A 19,956-nucleotide genomic window follows, 5' to 3' on the forward strand; every position below is an offset into this window, starting at 1 on the left:
GGTGGAATCAAAAGGCAGACAGTCTTTTAAAGCCCTTTGGGCATAGTTCCAAATTGCCATCCAGAATGGTTGAGGGGCAACCATTTTAGAGAACGATTCAGAATTATTTGTATAATTTATTATTTGTCATTAGAATTATCAATTTTAACCATGTGGCATGGAATTTGCACCAAGAATATTTTCTGGAGATGATCTGTGGAATTTTTTCAATTGACATTTTGTTTTCCATGTTCAGAAGTTCTTTGTGTAAATTTCTTGAATTATTTGTAGAATTCTGGCATGTAAGTTTTGTTTTTTTGTTATACTGTATTTTACCAATTACATGTAATAAATTTCCACATAAATTTTCTGATACAAATTGTCTCCTTCCCTCTCTTCTTCCCCCCACCCCCAAGCTGGCAAGCAATTCAATCTAGGCTATATGTGTATTGTCATGCAAAACATGTTGTTCATTTTTGTAAGAGAAAAATCATAAACCCAAATTAAAATGAAAAAATCCTATGCCTTGATATGCATTCATACTCTCAATAATAGTTCTTTCTCTGGAGGTGGAGAGCATTCTTTGTCATAAGTCCCTCAGAATTGTCCTGGAACATTGTACTGCTGAGAATAGCTAAGTCTATCACAGTTGATCCTCCCACAGTATTGCTGTTACTGTGTATAATGTTCTCCTGGTTCAGCTTATTTCACTCTGCATCAATTCATGTTGGTCTTTCTAGCTCTTTCTGAAATCATCCTGTTCATCAGCTTTTACTGCAAATCAGTATTCCATCTTCACCCTCACATACCACTATTTGTTCAGCCATTCAATTTTTATTTTGGAACGTTTGAGAGATTGTAAGGATCTGGGAAAGTATCTAGTCTTCCATCTTGTTAGTCCCATTAGCCCAAACCAACACAGCTGTTATTATCATCCCCATTTTACATATCAGTAATCAGAGGTTAAGAAGAACTCTGCTTGTCCACATCTAGCTACTAAATGTCAGGGACAGTAGAGAAGCCCAAGTTTCTCCTGACTTATCTGGTGCTCCTCTCTTTTACTGCCCTCTTGTACTATCTGTCCTATTTCTTGTGCACCCCAGATAAGAAGATGCATGTGAAAGTGCTCTCTAACTGCTGGGATACTAGGAACCAGTGGAAATAAGGTTTTGCTCTTCATATGTGGTACAGTTACATGGCACAGTGGATAGAGTGCCCAGCCTGGTGTCAGAAAGACACATCTTCCTAAGTTCAAATCCAGCCTCAGACACTTACTAGCTTGTGTCATCTTGGGCAAGTCACTTAACCTATCAAATGAGTTGGAGAAGAAGATGAAAAACCTCTCCAGCATCTTTGCCAAGAAAACCCCAACGTGGGTCACAGAGAGGCAAACACAACTGAAATGGCTGAGCAACAACAAACGCCTACTGTCAAGATTTAAGCAAAAGATTTTAATTTCATTTAATTTTTTTAAACAAAGTATTAGTTCCAAGATTTAAAAAAGTGGCAAGGGCTGACTTGCCCAGGGTCACACAGCTCAGGAAGTGTCTGAGGCCATATTTGAACCTAGGACCTTTTAGAACCAGTATATGTTCTCATAAGAAATAAGTATTGCATTTGGAGTCAGAGGACTTGGGCTTGCATCCCACACTCTGTCACTTACTAACTATTTAACCACAGCTAAGTCACCTCACCCATCCAGGACCTCAGTTTCCTTACCTATTAAATGGAGAAATTACAATAGATGGCCCTCCTTTCAAGCTTTAAATTCATGATTTTCAAAGAATCGCGTTCCTGAGGCAGCAAGAGCCAGTGCATTCCTTCTAGCTATCAAATTTGACATTTCAATCATTTTCAATATTGGCAGTTTGGGATCAGTAAGTATTTATTAAGCAGCTACTATGTACCAAGCATTGAGCTAGGCAAAGTTAAAAAGAAATCAGTCTTCCCTTTTAGGGGCTTACATTGTGAACAAAAGGTAGATGTGGATTCAAGTCTTGCCTCTGAAAATATTAGTTGTAACACATAAGCAAGTCATTTCAGCCCTTCGTGTCTGTAACAGAAGATTTTTTAGTTCAAGAGTGAACTTCCACACCAGAAATTACTCACAAAGAAGTTGGCAAAAAAGAAAAGTTTTAAAAGTTTTCTCTGGGTTAAATATAGCTATCTATTCCTGTGCCCATGTTGAACTCTATTCTTTGCCATTTTTAATGTCTTTTTGTTTTCTTTCTCTCAAATTATTACCTTCTTTCCCTGTCTATAACCTCCTGCTTCAGCTCTTTTCTCTGATCTCTAAAAGCCCATCTTTATCAAGCCTTCCCTGAGCGTGAACAGATGTTTTTTAATCCTTTATCCAACTTACTGTTGTTGTTTTTAATTAACCCTTACATTGCTTTAGAATCAATGCTAAGTACAGGTCTCAAGGCAGAAGAGTGGTAAGGGCTAGGCAATGGGGGTCAAGTGACTTGCCCAGGGTCACACAGCTAGAAAGTGTCTGAGGTATCAGGTTTGAACCCGGGTCCTTCCAGACCTGGCTCTCTGTTCACTCAGCCACCTACCCACTCCTTGTCCAACTTAATGTTGAGTCCACCTAAACAGGAAGCCATGCAAATTATTGCAATTTGTTGTTTAGAAGATTAGTTCTTTCCATTGCCTACTGGTCATGCACCTATGGTGATCTACTCTATATTGTTCTGCTTTGGTGTTTTAATTAACTTCTCCATGATGGACTGGCATAGATTTTGTGAGCTAACACTCAAAATATTTTATTTCATATAGAAATAATGCCATTTCATTAATTTATATATATGAAATAAAGAGCAGCTATGCATTTTTCCCATCTCTTTTTCTTTTTCTTATAAAATGGACATTTCTTTTGTTATCCTCACCTTGGGTTTGACATTTCAGAGTATGGTGGCCTTGATATCATGAAAAACAAATTTGAAATGGGTTCAAATGTTTTAAAAGGCAAAGCCAGTTCCCAAGTCAGTTGTTTAACCATGCTCATATGAACAAACTGATTCCTGCCTAGGATATAAGCAGAGCAATGTCTGTTCAAGATATGTTTATTATATGGTACAGGGACATCTCAGACTTTGACATGTGTAAATAAAGAAAATTTACATTATTTGCAATGGAAGTTCTAATCTTCTACCCAAAATTCAGATTTGGTAAAAGGAGAAGTCCTGGTCAGTGTTCCAGATTTGTTGTTTGAGTTCATCAAGGCCCATTTTAATGCTTTTGTTTTGCTCTGTAGGATGGCCTCTTAATGTTCTGGGAAGATTACCAAGAAATATTGTTAACTTTTAAAATTAAAAATCCAATATTCCTCATATTTTAACAACAGGTATTTTGTCTGGCACCTAGATTAGAGGGTGTAATTGGTGACTTGGGATACGCATGTATCCCAAGAATTTTGGAAGGCAAATATGGACTGTTCCCTATGGCAAAGACCAATTTCATTGTCTACTTCTAAAAGGTTTCTTAAGTTCATTGTTATTTAGGGGTTGGTTCTTATCTTTGCATGTCTTTGGATACTTTCTTGTGTGAAGAAAAGATATACGTCTATTGGAATGATTTTTTTTTTTTTGGTCACTCAGGGTCCAAGCAGATATCTGAAATTAATCGTTGTTTGGAGAATGAAGATAAACAAATATTCCTGAAATTACTACAAACCTCCTATCCACAGCAAAGTGAAATAATGGCCCTGTATTCTAAGAATTATTATAAAGCTCTTTATGAGGCCCAGAAAGAGAAGTCATTTGGAGGTAAACCTACTTTTCCTTAAGAAACAAAACTAAATTGCCTGCTATGTTCTTTGAGTCATTCTTCTTGCAATAAGAATGGTCTCAACACTGATATGAATTACTTGATATTTCAATAGGCTTTAAATGCAACCTGTTGAGCACATTACATACAATGCCTCATTTAAACCTAGTAACAAGCCTATAAAGTTAGTTGTCACTGATATTGTTATCTGTAAAAATAACCATTTGGTTGTGGAGGAATCTGAACTTAAAAAAAAAAAAATTACATGCTCACAAAGCTAGTAAGGATGAAGAGGTGAGATTACCAGAATATTCCTGACTACAAGTCCAAAAATCACTCAACTGCACCTCCCCAGTGTAGACTACACTCAATCCCTCTTGAAACTAATGACACATCTTTGTGAAAAAATCCCTTAACTCCTCTGAACCTGTTGCTTCCTCTACAAAGTAAAGGGTTTGAATTCAATAATCATCTAGGTCCCTTATACCTCTGTATTAGAGATTCTTAACCTGAGGTTCACGAACTTTTAAAAAGTTGTATTTCCAATAAGCTGCATTTCAATATAATTGGTTTACTTTGTAATATTATGTACTTAATATCATGCATTAAAAATAGTTTGAGAAGTTGTCCACATGCATTGCCATATGTCAAAAGAGTCCATGACACACAAAAAAATTAAGACTTGTGTTCTAGGATAACAATAATTAAAAATAGTAATAAAAATATAAATTAGAACCTGAATAAATCTTTGAGGTTTGCATAGCGCTTTATTCATGTTATCTGATTTGGATTTGTTCTTCAAAATAGATATGCAAGGAGGATGCTCTTGTTATTCCCATTGAATCAGGATTTGAACTCAGGTCTTCCTGACTCTTAAATGAAGTAACTATCTACTATGCCATCTAGCTTCCTCCATAAATGTCACGATAGCATTAGGAAGATCCACAGAACAGAATAAAATGGATAGTCTACAGAATACTCTCCCATTTCTCCTTTGTTGTGTTTACTTCTGATGATAAAATTTCTTGGAAGGGGGAAGAGACAAATGTCACAGTAAATAATCTTCATAAGTATGACTTCCTTTGGGGAAATTTTCTTATAACCCCATGCATTTTCAGGCTCAACTTGCAATTAGAAACATATTTCCAACCTTTGCTTAATGATCTTTTCCTGACACACTAGAAATTCTTCCTTTCTATGTTTCCTCTCTGAAAAGAATGGGAATATGTTTTAGGAGGATAAGATAAATGAATGTCTTTATCCTCCTCATCCACTATGATCTTAATGAGGGGTACCCTCAATTATAAATAAAAGACTTGAGTTTTAAAACTACAATTGAGAGGCAACTAGGTGACTCAGTGGATAAAGCCAGGTCTGGAGATGGAAGGTCCTGGGTTCAAATATGGCCAAAAGACACTTCCTTATTGTTTGATCCTGGGGAAGTCATTTAATCCCAATTAATTAGCCCTTACCACTCTTCTGCCTTGGAATCAACACTTAGAATTGATTCCAACCTTACAAAATTCCAATTTTACAAAAGGTAAGTGTTTTGTTTTACATCCAATAAAAGGTTATCAATGTAAAGCAACTATTTTATTTCGGAAACCCAATCTGAAGTTGTACACATTTCTGGAAGATTAGAACATTCCTTATCTTGACACTCTAGTCATTTTTCCTACTTGGTATACTCATAAAGCTGTTTCTTAAGTGATTGACACCTGCATATCCTGACTGAACTGTTCTCAAAAATCAGACTGTGTGCTAGAGATTTACTTTCCCCAGGCTCTCTCATCTAACCTTAAATTATAACTAAGTAAGATGGTAGGGTTTTGTGGTAGTTTTAACTAGCCCATTGGTCTGGAATGGTGCTTTCTTTCTCTTCATCTTTCTTTCTAGCAACCATGACTGGACCAACTCCATGTTTCTTTCTAAACACTTTCCTGATATTTTATATGATGAAAGGAAGACTATATACTGCCATTACCTTCAATAGAATAAATATCATATTTTTGCATTTAGTGACTCATGAAGGCTCGTGGTTGAAACTCAGGTTGCGTGACACATATAACTTCTATTACAACATAGAAACAGAAATGGGTACCTGGATTTATCCTGAAGATTTTGCAAATAAAGTCTCTTGGCTGACAGAACCTGAAATTAAGGTATGGTACTAGCTTCATTTGAGGTCTGTAAAGAGATTTAACAGAGAAGTCAATAAGGGGAGAGATGTATTTGTTTTTCTCTTTTGCAGAAGGAAAGTTTTTTGAAGTGTGAGAAGAGCTGCCAATAACTAGCTTATTTGAGGAATAGATATGGAGAGATATAATCATATTAGAAGTGAACTCACTGCTTTATGTGACCTTCCTACCTAATCTTGATATCTTAGCATCACACTCATTTATTTAGTTTTCATTCATCTTCTATGATAAACTGTTTTGGGGGGGAGGAGAGAGGGAGACAGACAGACAGACAGGCAGACAGGCAGACAGACAGAGACAGAGAGAAAGACAGACAGAGACAGAGAGAAAGACAGACAGAGACAGAGACAGAGAGAGACAGAGAGACAGAGACAGAGAGAGAGAGAGACAGAGAGACAGAGAGAGACAAGAGACAAGAGACAAAAAGGCTAGGCTATTAGGGTTAAGTGATTTCCTTCCTTCCTGAGCTCCAGTTTCACATATCCACTTATTAGACATTTCAAACTCAATATCCCATAAGCATTTCATAATCAACTTGTCCAAAACAGAATTTCATTTTTCTCTTTAAACAAATAAACATAGTCAACCAAAACGAATTCATATACAGTGGTCATGTCCAAAAACATACGTCTTTTCTTGCACCTTACATCACCAGGATGTCAAGAGGTTGGTAATAATCATTCTTATTTCTTATTAATTCTTTCTTTTTACTATGACTAAAAAATAGCTAGAAGGGGTTAGAAAATAGAAATTTAAGTAGGATACTTACCCAGGTATCATTGACTAATAAATAATGAAAATTTTGACATGAAAGAGATGAAAATTGCTAAGGTGAAAGTAATGGTAGAGGATAAGATAGAAGAGGACATGTGAAAGAATAAAACCTTAGGTAATTTCAAGAATAAAGTAGAGCATAAGAAATTATAATCAGAGAATCTCAAGATCATATTTCTACAAAGTACTTCAAGAGAACCATCAGTCAACCCTGTCTTTGAGAAGAACTCCATTTAAGGCAGCCCAGAAAAATGCCTGTCTTTCCATTTCTAAAGGGGTGTAAGGTGGAATAGTTAGACACTCTATTTCTCTTGAAGATAACCAAAGAAGAGTCTATAATAATTGAGGTAAAAGTTATGAAATATTGCATTTTATTTAAATTTTCATTAAGTATAACTGTAAAAATGTCTCACTAGACTATCGTTGAGGACCTTACATCTCATTACATTTTGGAGCTAATGTGGTCTCCCTATGAAGTTATTATACCTCAAATGGCTAAGGATCCTTTGGTGGCCCAGATTAAAAAACAGTTTGAAGAGCGAAAAAATTTCCTGTCGAAAAAAGAGCCTTTTGTGATCAAAATACAGGTATGGGTGCTAATTAACAGCAAAAATTTATCATCAGTGTTGTGATGTTTTTCTTGTGATAATCAAATCTTCTAGACAAATTAATATCTTTTTCCTTTGTTAATGATGTTTAGAAGATTTTACATTTGGATATCCCCAAATGTCAACAGATAAGTTATCCACTAATATTCACTGGTATTTGGGACCTTGAATTTGCCAGTGGGTAAAAGGATAGTACATATTCTCTGCCCTCTGATGAGAAGAAAAACTTAGGTCAAGCAGTATTATCATCTTTCATATCAAGACAAAAACTCCTCCTCCATTCCTAAAGTTTGTAGCTTGGTATAATGTAATGGGTACTATATTTGGAGCCAGAAGATATATGCTTATTCTGACCCTACTGCTTATATTAACCTTTGGGATCTTGAGAAAGTTATTTAACTTCTGGCAACAGTTTCATAATTTGTGAAAATGGGGAAGGAAAGAAAAATAGACCAATATCTCTTATTCCCTCCAGTTCTCATTCCATAATGCTATCATCCAAAAGTCTCTACTATTCCTTGCCTTACAGTGTCATCTTCTTCCTTATCAAAAGGATACTGGTTTTCCCTAGTTTGTGTTTTTATTTGAATAAATTATTGAAATCAGCATCCCTGAAACATAAAAATATAATTCTGTATTCTAGCTATCACCCATCCCTTTGCTATTTAAAAAGGGTCATACACTCTTCCTTTACATCTAGGGATATTAGCAATACAAAAAGATTTATTTAAATTCAATCTTTCTTGCCTAAAAACTGATAGCAGTATGAAATTAATCTTCATTTTCTATAATGCACTTTGATTACATTTCTGTTGCTTTTCTTCATTGACTATTAAATATCTTTTCCTTTGGGAGCAACAACTAGAATACAGAGATTAGTCAGATGCTCTTCTGTTCTGAATGTATCAGACACTTAGGCATTGCCCTAAAGACAGAGAAAAGACCTAAAGACAACTCTAAGCCTTTTTTTCTTCTTAAAGAAACAAAGGGGAAGGCAGTCATGATGGTGGAGTAAGGCCAGAACTTTCCTGAGCTCTTTTGAATTTGCCTCTAAACAACTATAAAACAGTGCTTCAAAATGAATTCCAAAATGGTAGTGTAGCATACCAGGCATCTTTGCATCTTGGAAGTATGATTGATGCAGATATTGTATCCTGTATATTCATTTACCAGACACATGGTCAGATCTCCTAATGTTCATTGTATGGAAAGGGACAGTCCAAAGGACTAGCAAAGGACAGGCAAATTCCTGGGCTGGGCGTTGACAGCCATGCTGCCCTGGCTCGGGACTACATTCATTTGCAATTGGAGATTTCTAATTGGATTAATCTCCTCCTCTGTGATTCGGTCATTGTCAATGCTACCAATGTAAAAACCTATATCATGTCACGTATTGATTAATCGCCTCCCACTTGACATTCCGAAGGTCCCCAATAAAGGCTGGGGAACATGTGCGAGCCTTCTCTTCTCTTCTCTTACACCTCTTGCTCTCACAGCCCTCGCTCTCCCTCTTGCCTCTTACAACCTTGATCTTGCTGTGGCCTATTATGTTCCTCATGTCTGACTGACTTATGCAGAGCAGCTGCCCCGCACATCTCCCATTAATCTCTTGGCCATGTGGTTCATGGGGGATGTCCCGGAGTCCTCTGCTCCAAGCAGGTTCTCTTGGTCCTCATACTTATAATTTCTCCACTCGTTTTCTCTTTCTACAGAGCTCGCTTGTCCCCAGGTGTTTTAACTTGTGGTCTCTGAGTCCTTATTCCTGCATTTCTTCCTCTGACTGCCTTATCTATCTCACATCCAGATTCCTCTAGCCTCCATTCTCCTTCTCAGGTCACCACCCACAAATAAACCATATTGGAACCACAGGTCGGTTCGCTATACATAGAATAAAAAAAGATGAGATGAAACAATTTTTCAGACCAAGACAACTTAGAATGGTCAGCAAGGAAAGTGTGTTTCACTGAGTTAGAGGGGAGTGCATTCCAGTGCAGGTACCATTGGAGCCAGCCAGCAGTGAATCACATGCCATGGAAAAGCCCAGCCATTTGGTTACGCATGCCCAGCACAAGACACTCGGGACAGTGCCCTCTCCACCACAGGAGCAAAACTTAAATTTAACATAAAGTTAAAAGTTATGAAATTGGATGGGAAAATATACAAACAACAAAATAAAAGAAACTGACCATACAAAATTACTCTGGTGACAGGGAAGATCAAAATACAAACTCAGAAGAGGCTACATATGAAGCCTCAAAGAAAAATGAGAATTGACATCAGGACCAAAAGAAATTCTTGGAAGAGCTTAAGAAAGATTTCAAAAATAAATAAGAGATTGCAAATGCTACCTCCAAAGAATAGACTGGAAAATGGAGACATGGAAAGTATAATCCAAAGATATATATCTGTTTGCCAGATAATTTTTTCTTTGATATGGGAAGGGAAGGGAGGAACTGAAATGCTTGTAAATAAATTTTATTAATTTTTAAAATTAAAAATAGTAACAGTATTGTTATGAGAATCAAATAAAGTTATGTTGTTTCACAAATAAGTAAAAGAGGTAGAAATATTAGGGAAAAATGAGAGTGATACAAGAAAATAATGAAAAAAGAATCAACTGTTTGTTAAAGGAGCAAAAACATGTGGAAATATGTACAAAAATACATCAAATAAAATAACTCCTTAAAAAGAGAATTAGCAAAAAAGAAAAAGGTTTAAACATTTCACTGAAGGAAACAATTTCTTAAAAATTAGAATCGGGCAAGTAGAAGCTAATGAGTTGATGAGTGTACAAGAAACAATAAAACAGTGGGCAGCTTGGGTAGCTCAGTGGATTAAGAACCAGTCCTAAAGACAGGAGGTCCTAGGTTCAAATCTGGCCTTAAGATACTTCCTACCTGTGTGACCCTAGGCCAGTCACTTCACCCCCATTGACTCTCCCTCATAACTCTTCTGCCTTGGAACCATTAGACAGTATTGATTCTAAGGCATTTAGTCATCCATTGTATTTATCAGAAATCTTACATCTTCCAAAGGGGCTCCTCTTTGCACTATTATTTTTATTCTATTGTATTTTTACATTGCTATTGTTATTAACAATTTACATTGTTCTGGATCTGCTCACTTTGCATTATACAATTATTTTCCATAAGCCTTCTTAGCTTCTTAGCCTTCTCAGAAATTTTTCTTTTTATCACTTCTTAACGTATAATTGTATTTGATAACGTACACCATCATTTATTCATCCATTTCACAATAGCACTTAAACACAGTGCCTAATACATAATAAGTGCTTAATAAATGTTTATTGATTGAATGATGGATAATTCCTTTATTTCCACTTCCTGGCTACAAAAAAAAAAAAAGCTGCTACAAATCCTTTTAATATGTGAGTCCTTTTCCTCTTTCTCTGATTTATTTGAGAATTGGGCCTCGTAATATTTGGTGGGTCAGAAGATATCCACAAGTTGGTAAATTTTTGCACATAATTTCAAATTGCTCTCCAAATTGTTTTGTACCAATTTAAAATTCCACCAATAGTCATACTATATCTGTTTTCCCACAAGTAGAGTGTGAGATCCAAAGAGGAAAGTGGTAAATTACAGTGAGATCATAGAAGAAATTCAGGGAGATAGTGACATTTGAATCGGGCTCTAATCAAAACACTTAAAGAACTGGTAGATTCCTCAGCATTGAAGACTCCCAGTGTAGGAATTTCATCTACATAGATTGCAGCCTACTTATTTGTGTTGGCCCCTATCTGTAATGAAAATGACAGACAGTTTGACTTTAAATGAGCCTACTTTCTTAGATAGGTTTGATAAGAGTATAACTGTATCTACTTCCTCATCTTGTACAAGCTTCACCAGGGACCCAATTCATTTTGCCTTTTGATTAAGGAAAAGAGGTCAGTGTTAGACAAGTTGTCATTTTCTATACCTGACAAACTACTCTGGCCTTTAGCCTCTTTGGGTTATAATGAAATTACACATTTGATTTTTAGGCTATCCTTCATTTGGAGTATTTTCTCAGTCCACAAGTTATTAACTAGGTTGTCTTGCTTAGTTCCTTGTTTCATCTTTTATTCCTCCTCACTTTCTTTTCCATAATACTTCTAGGCTACTCTAGGATCCACCAATCATTCAAGAAATAGAATATGGATTTGGGAAGGGGTAGCCTGAAGCTAAAAGGTCCTGAGTATATTTTCTAACTTGATGCATATTTATGTAGCTCAGACTTCAATCTAGAAATAAAATAGTCAAGATTTCTGCTACTGAAAAAACCTGCCATTTGCCTTCTCCAGCTCATTTTGCAGATGAAGAAACTGAAACAAGCAGGATTAAGTGATTTGCCCCAGAGTCATTCAGCTAGTCAGTGTCCTAAGCACAATTTTAACCCAAGTCTCCCTGACCTCAAAGCTATTATGCTGCCTATACAGGCTTTAAAGAATGGGTAACAAATACGTCAACAGGTGAAAAAGGAGAGATCTTAAATCTGTCCTCTCATCTAGTGATCACTCTCTTTTTAAGCCTTTACCTTCCATCTTAAAATCAGTCCTATGTATTGATTCCTAAGCAGAAGAGTGGTAAGGATAAGGCAATGAGAGTTAAGTGACTTGCCCAGGGTCACACAGCATGACTCTTTTAATATTTCATTCTAGAAATTTGTCAAGCATGAGACTCAAGCTTCCACTTCTCTTCCCATTTAAGAAATGCTGCAAAAAAAAAGTCTTTGTTTTAACATTGAGAGTTAAAAGAGATCTTGTTAGGGAACAGGGAATTCGGGGTTATTGAATGTGTATTATATGCAAATTTAGTGGGTGTGACTACCTTTGCATACCTCTTTTCCTATTTTTTCTTTTTTTTAGAGTTGTATATAATTTCTCTTTATTAACTTTTCAGAATAATATCTTTGATATTCTGGAATAGTTTCCCATGATCTCTTATAAACAGGGTGTTTTATTTATCATGAAAAAGAAAAAGGATACTAATACTTGCCACCTTCTCATTGGTTCTAATGGATTCAAAGGCTATATCATATTGAGATCTCTCTTTGGTCACATGGAACCCAAAATCAAGAAATGGATCACACTCCCAATTCAGTAGTTCATTGACTATACAACATAACCTCCTATGGATCAAGTTCATTTTGAAGGTGTGAAGGTTGTTGGAGCACATGTATGAAGTACCCATTTATTAAGTGTTCTGGCCATGAGCACTTCTTAAAAGGATATGGAAAGCCAATAAACTACTGATGGAACATGCTAACTACTGTGTTTTTCCTGTTTTCTGTGCCCCAATTTGAAGAGTGACATTTTAGTAGCATGATTTATTTTTCTTTTGGGGTTATAATAAATTGACCATCTTTTGAGGTAAAGCTATTTATTTGTTGTCATTCTGAGTCAACCCTTGGTCATTTAAAGAAGCCATCTAGATTGCAGTGTTTTTAATTTCATTGAGTAAAGATTCTAATGACTTCCTTTCATTGGACTTACTGGGGGCAGATTTAGACTAATATTTCCCTGCTCTTTGTTAAACTTCAAGAAAGTATTACCAGTTCACTTTAGTGTTTGCCACTCTACCAAAGCCCATTCATTACTAGAAACCAGAAGTTTGCCTGAAATCATGAAATGAGAAAATCCCACATTGATATTCTAATGTCGATTTCCCCCAAATACTTCCTGAAAGAATTCACTCGTTTTTCTTTTCTTTCTTTAAAGTATCAATAACTTCATTGCAAATAAATATGAACTATATTTTTTCATTTTTATATAGGCTTTCTGGAGGGGCTATAGACAACGGAAACTTTTCCTTGAGAGGAAGCGTATTTATACTGATAATGTTTCTTCTATTACTGAGGTAAGACTCTTTCATATTTTATGTATCATCTGGGTCCCAAGTGCAGCAGGCCAACCTTTTTGCTCCTCTCTAAATGATTCCCTAGTCCACTCACCACAGCACATATTCCAAGTCTTCTCTCCTCTCCACAAGTCTCCCAATACAGCCCCAGGCCGGTTAGATGAGAACCTTACTTCATCATTAACCCCAAAAAGCCATTTGTCAAGGGCTCTCTTTTTTCCCATTCTCATTTCACTTCCCTCAATATCCTCTTTCATATTCTCTGCCATACTAGACTCTGATCAATAGATGGACTGTCTTCTTACCAACCTCCACCCCTCTATCCTCTCCCAATCTCCTCCAACATTCCCACTGCTATCCCCCTTCTTTATCTAATCTTTTATCCTTCCCTATCTATTTGCTCTTTATCTGCTACCTAAAAACTCTTCCATGTCTCCACTCATCTTGACAAAATTATCACTAGAACCTACCATCACTACTAGTTGTCTTCTCCTTCTGCTTTTTTCATCTCCTTTTCAGCTCACATCCTTGAACCTGACCTCTGGCTTCTTAACTCAGCTGAAACTTCTCTCTCCGAAGTTACTATTGATATCTTCTTAATTGTCAAAGGTCTCTTCATCCTTCCTAATCTCTCCTTCTCTGGAATGGTCTCTTCACTTAACATCCCTGACTTCAAGATATAACTCAAGTAATGCAATCATCATCTTCCCAATCAGCTACTGGTGCTGATTCCTTCCACTCTGAGATTACTTTCCATTTTTTTCTGTATGTATCTTCTTTGTACCTTTATAGATTGATAGAAGTTTGGATAGATAGAGGTTTATATGCTATCTTCCTATTAGAACTGCCAGTCCTCAAAGGCAGAAACTGTTTTTGCTTTTTATTTTTTAATTCTCTACATTTAATACAATGCCTGGTATAGCATAAGCACTTAATAAATCTTTGGTGGTAAATTGATTATTGGTTATTTCAGTTTTAGTTCCAAACTTTCTGAAATGATCATCCAGCAACAAAGAAAAAAAGCTGATTTATGAGTTTCTTCTTCACATTTTCCAATATGGTGTTACAAAAGTTCTCTTCATTTACTCAAACACTATTAATGTATTGATTAGATGAAGGGCACCCTAATTCTAAGAGAAGAGAAGGCTACAGTGGAAATAGCCTTCCTGATTTCTAATAATTTAATAGAGACAGGACAAATAGCTCAGGGACAGAATGCACAAATAGCTAACAGGAGCAAAATAAAAATAATCTATTGAATAGGTGAGAAAGATAGATGGGGTGAAAAATAGAAGTACATAATTTCTTTGGAAGAGACAATGAACTGATCTGAGTTTGTTGTGGACATAGATATTCAATCAAACCAAGAATACATACAGAGACCTTATCTGTCCTCTCAGAAAATTATTGGATAAAAATCTGAATGTTGGTATTCTCTTATGAATCAAGGCACCTCTCTTATTTAGAAAGAGCTGAAAGTAGCATAGCTGGCCCTTTTAAACAAACCCAGGCTTAGAGAGAGGGCTGTTATGTAGTCAGATTAAGTCTCTGACTTACTGTAGCTTCAGACAAATCTCTTGCTCTCTTGGAAATTTCCCTGTCTCCTTTTAAATTCCTTGCAGTTAGGATGGCTTCTTCCCACCTGTTCCCTAGAAATTATGGGGAAAAAAGAGTAACACTTAAGTGTTTTTGTATGCCTTAGAAATAATACATCAAAAGTTGTGGGAGAAATAAATCTTATTTTTCAAATAATGTAATTGTCTTGATGTCATATAAGATATTAGTATTAATTTTAAGAAAAAGCACATGAAGTTTTCTTCAGTTTTCTGTTTTATCTCTTTTTAGCTTCAATCCTTCAGAATGTCAGAAAGAAAAAAGGATTTTGTTACACGAAGACATTTTTTCTATGGCCATGTAAGAGAAACTTTTTTCCTCCTTATGACTGATAAAAAGAATCATCTTGTTTAGCAAATTTCATTATATCATAGATATGACTAGACCTAAACGCCTCAATAAATCCATGATCCTCTTGATAGAGGTACACCCTGCATTGGTACAGAGGTCAACACACCTGCACATTCTTAACCTTTATGGGATTCTTATCCATGTTCTCCCATGAATCCTTTTGCCCAATATTTGGGACCACTTCTTCTAGGTCTCCCTCAGCTGGGGACCAGTGCAGTAATTGGACTGTCTCTCTGTTATCCTTTAACCTTGATGCATGACTGCTCCATTTCCTTTTCTGATTACATATTATATAAATATGGCATTATTTACATAGAATGAAATCACACAAATCTGGACTCCTTCAAGGGAAAGCCAGACTTTGCTTGTGAAACCCTAAATGTGTGTGTATAGGCATTTTAAAGATTTGAGATTGTATGATCTTCAACTGTAACTACCTAATAAGTGTTTTTTTTTTTTTAAATACACTTCCCTGGAGAAGGTTGTAAGCATTAGGAGAGGCAAGTCTTTTAATAAATAGATACATTTGTAATTAGTGTCACATTCACATGCCAACAGTATACTGAAGTCTTTAAATAATTCTTTAGCAATTTGAGCATTTCCTCTTTAATCTCATTTACACTGTTCTTTTGCTTAGAGAATTCCTAGACAGGGAAAATTAAAATCTCAGCCAGTCACTGTCCAGGTATCACTTATTTCAAATTTGGGGGTGTTAAAATTATTGGTAACTTGTAATACTGAGGATTTGACTTTTTCTAGATTGTGACTTTTCTCACATTTTTCCAGCTTGCTGCAATCGTGAAAATTCAAGCCTGTATAAGAAGATACCAAACTAGAAGAGACTACAATGCACTGAGTAAGCTGAATCACTCTGGAAATAGAGCATGAATTCCTAAGCACAAATTGAGTTATCCAATTATTCCTATTCAACCTATTGTTCCAAGAGTAGGCACTTATCTCAGAACTGACTGGTGTGTGTCATCACTGGTGCTCATGTGAAAAATAAACTGGGGGAGGAGGGGCAGATAGCTCAGTGGATTGAGAGCCAGGCCCAGAGATGGGAGGTTCTGGGCTCAAATCTGGCCTTAGACACAACCCCATTCCCTAGCCCTTATTGCTTTTCTGCCATTATACCAATATACAGTATTGATTCTAAGAAGGAAGGTAAGAGCTTAAAAAAGAAAAAGAAAAACCATAGTGTAATTCTTTTATATTCATTTTTATAAGGGAAAATACATTTCATTTTTCTAGACAGATTTAATACTCTTTTTATATATTCAGTTTGAGTTGAAGAGTCAGAGTTATTCTGAAAGATATATGAGCTTAGAGATTGTCCACCTCTGCATTCATTCTCTCTTTTATCAGCCATCTGGCTGACCTGTGTTGTTGAAAGTAAACACTGCTGGGGTTAGGAAGAACCTGGTGTGCAGTGTGGAAATGGAGAGAGTGGGATGGCAAGGCTGTACATAAGACCTTGTTTGGATGAGTCACCTCAGTTTTCTAGACCTTTGGTTTACTTATCAATAAAATGAAAGGGCATTGGATTGAAATCTCTAAGGTTTTCTTCTTGCTCCTAAGGTTACGATCCTAAGATAAAAGGCCATCATTAGAAAGAGAGGAAAAGTGATATTAATGATCAGGAGTATTTCTTTTAAAACTATATTTTTATTACTAGGAACTTAACACCCATTACACACAACTAAACCATGCTAATAGAAAGAATTACAAAGAAATGCAAAAAGACCTCTATGAAGCAATAACAGCAATAAAATAAGAATAACATGTCCATTTACTCTCACATATAAAAAACAAATAACAATACATCGTTTATTTTTAATTGCAAATGCATTGTTAATTTTTTGTTAGTAATACATATATGAAAACATGCTTAATACTGTGTTTAATTAAGAAGTCAATAGTTTAAATTTTAAGATTTTCTTTTGAGTTCTACTCCTTATACGGTTTGATTATGTCTTCATTTGTATTTGTTTTGAAGATCCATCTCTTTATTGCTTCTGCTTATTTTCCTTAGTCTGGATTTAAAAAGAAGCAAAGGGTCAAACAGCAGACTCAATACATTGCTTAAGATAGGGTTTTAAGTTCAAACAATCAAGATCTGGTTTTCCCACTTATAGTCATTGGGACCATGAAAACAAATAAAAACAATGTGTGCATTCTCCTTTCCTTACAGTGAATGAAAAATATCCTCCTATGTCTGCTCTGTGCAAGTTTTCTCATCTGTTGAACCCAAGTGAAAAAGGTCTCCAGGAAGAACTAGAATTAGAGAATTTAAGACAGGAAGTAATTTCCAAAATCAAGGCTAATCAAGCACTGGAAAAAGACCTGAACTTGATGGACATTAAGATTGGACTGTTGGTAAAAAACAGGATTACTCTACAGGTCAGTGGGATTTTCCGTGAATCTTGGCTAGTAAAGGTGTGTATAGGGAAGCTATATACACATGCACACAAACACAGTGCAGCTGCTCAGTTAAACCCATTTAGAACTCAGAGTGAATTGTTCAAGGTTCATTTATTTGTGTTTTATAATAAATGGAAGAGCATAGTTTCAGTTCTGTGCGTAATCATTGCTTTGGAAAACATTCTTATAATTATCCAGGCCATGACCCTTCTATGTTCCATATGTTCTGGATTTTCCAAGAGAGCTATAGTTTCATATAATCTGTCCCATTATTCCCAAAATCCCATGAAAGTATATTGGAATGCTGGGAGTCATGGCACAGCCCCAGAATTTCTACTGAGGCTGATGCTGGTAGATTGCTGGAACTCTGGACTTCTGTGCTACGGTTAAACTAAAGCCTTTCAGTGTCCTCACTCATTTCAGTACCAATATGGTAAGCTTCTGGGAGCAGAGGATTCACCAGGCTGCCTAAGTAGGGTGAACTGGCCTTGCTTGGAAATGGAACAGGTCAAGACCTTTTGCACTAAACAGCAACAGGATGGGTGTTGTGAATGGCTGCTCTACTTCAGTCTGGACAAGATAATAAATTCCACTATTTCAGAAAAAGTCAACTGAATGTGTCAAATTGCTAAGTACTATAATTAAACTATATTTTCATCACCAAAAATGGAGACTCAACAAGGCACAGATTAAATATGTATAAATGTATTTCCATTAGTCCATAGTACATGTATTAAAAACCATTTTTAAACACACTGAGGCACCTGTATGATATGGGGGGAAATTCTGAATTTAGAGTCAAGGAATCTTCCTTTGAATCCTACTTCTGCTACTTAATAGATTCATGGAAACAGTTGGTGATGCAGTGAATTGAGCACTGGGCCTGGCATCAGAAATACATAAATTCAAAACCAGATTCATGGGGCAGTTTGGTGGCTCAGTGGATAAAGAGCCAGGCCTAGAGAGGGAAGGACCTAGATTCAAATCTGATCTCTAAAACTTCTTACTTGTGTGACCCTGGGCAAATTACTTGACCCCAATTGCCTAGCCCTTCACATTTTTTAACTTACTTTTTTTTAAAGTAAGAGTTTAAAAATATAATTAAATTATATAACACAATGTAAATTTACAATATAATATAATGTAAATATAATACATTGATATAATACAACAATATAACATAGCATAATATGATATGATAAATATAATTATAGGCAGCTAAGTAGCTCAGTGCATAGAGAATTAGGCCTGGAGATGGGAGGTCTTAGGTTCAAATTTGGTCTCAGATGTTCTCAGCTGTGTGAACCTGGACAAGTCTCTTAATCCCAATTGTCTAACCTTTACTTCTCTTCTGCCATGGAACTGATATTTAGTTCTAAGTCAGAAGGTAGGGGTTTAAAAAAAATTCAAACCTTTATTAGTCAAATGAGAACTTTAAAAGAGTACCTCTTGTTATTTCTAAACCCCAAAGAAGTTTTCATATTTTCATGAATATATAAACAGGAAATGTTTTACTGCCTAAGAGAGGCTTAGTTGCAAAACTGTAAATAGTTCAAATACTTGAGACCTCTTAGGAAATCCACTCGTGGTAGACTGTCAGATCTTTATAAAGGTTTGGAAGACTTCTGGGTAAACATGGCAGCAGTCTAGACTCAGAACTCTTCCTCTCCCCGCCACCTACTGATACAGACTACCTCAAAAAGCCAAAAAAAAAACAAAAAACCAAATTCATAGAAACAAAGAGACTCTACAGTAGGGAGCAGCACCAACGGTACGTGGGATTTGGGCATTTCCACACCATAAGGGGGTGAAAAAGCTCCCACCAAAACACGAGCTGATCCGCCCTCCCCCACCCCACCTATGGAGCCAGAGCCAGAACCAGCAATGCGCTAGAATCAGTGAGTGAGCAAAGGGCACCTCTGGAGCAAGTGAGGGGCACCTCTGGAGCGAGTGAGGGGCACCTGCCCATCTCACTCAAATTTCTGACTGAAAAGGGAAGGAAAAGCCACCACAGTGATGGCAAATAGTGCCCAGGAACAACAACTTCCCAACACCAAGAAAAACAAGAAGAAGGGATTGACCCTGGATAATTTTTACAGAGGAGAAGCCCAAGCTACAGAGGAAATAGAAGAGGAAATCCAAATAAATGCACCAAAACCTTCCCCCCAAAATGGAAATTGTTCACAAGCTCTTGAAGGACTTAAATTGGAGCTTATCAAAGAGATGGAAGCCTTCTGGCAAGAAAAGTGGGAAATAGTTCAAAAGGAAAATAACAATTTAAAGGACAAGAACCCCCAATTGGAGAAACACCTGGAAGCCACAAAAATCAGGATAGACCAAACCAAAAAGGAAATTCAAAAGATTATAGCAGAAAATCAAAAGACT

At 36.3% G+C, this 19,956-nt stretch overlaps 1 protein-coding gene across 10 annotated transcripts in view; it reads left to right on the plus strand.

The window, feature by feature from the left end:
- The window catches only part of LOC100010026 (ras GTPase-activating-like protein IQGAP2), a 270,208-nt gene that overhangs the window by 166,165 nt on the left and 84,087 nt on the right, over positions 1 to 19,956 (plus strand). For 9 of the 10 annotated variants that reach the window (XR_008917926.1, XR_008917925.1, XR_008917924.1 and 6 more), the window contains 7 exons: positions 3,579 to 3,746; positions 5,767 to 5,909; positions 7,136 to 7,306; positions 13,102 to 13,185; positions 15,031 to 15,099; positions 15,937 to 16,006; positions 17,342 to 17,550. Coding sequence is in view for 5 of the 10 variants with exons in the window: in XM_056824762.1 (XP_056680740.1) it covers positions 3,579 to 3,746; positions 5,767 to 5,909; positions 7,136 to 7,306; positions 13,102 to 13,185; positions 15,031 to 15,099; positions 15,937 to 16,006; positions 17,342 to 17,550 (914 nt within the window). In the remaining 5 variants the exon portion in view is untranslated. The remainder of the gene's footprint in view (positions 1 to 3,578; positions 3,747 to 5,766; positions 5,910 to 7,135; positions 7,307 to 13,101; positions 13,186 to 15,030; positions 15,100 to 15,936; positions 16,007 to 17,341; positions 17,551 to 19,956) is intronic. The other variant, XM_056824765.1, reaches the window with a different exon arrangement.

The sequence above is a fragment of the Monodelphis domestica genome, chromosome 3 (assembly GCF_027887165.1).
Source record: "Monodelphis domestica isolate mMonDom1 chromosome 3, mMonDom1.pri, whole genome shotgun sequence".
Lineage (NCBI taxonomy): Eukaryota > Metazoa > Chordata > Mammalia > Didelphimorphia > Didelphidae > Monodelphis > Monodelphis domestica.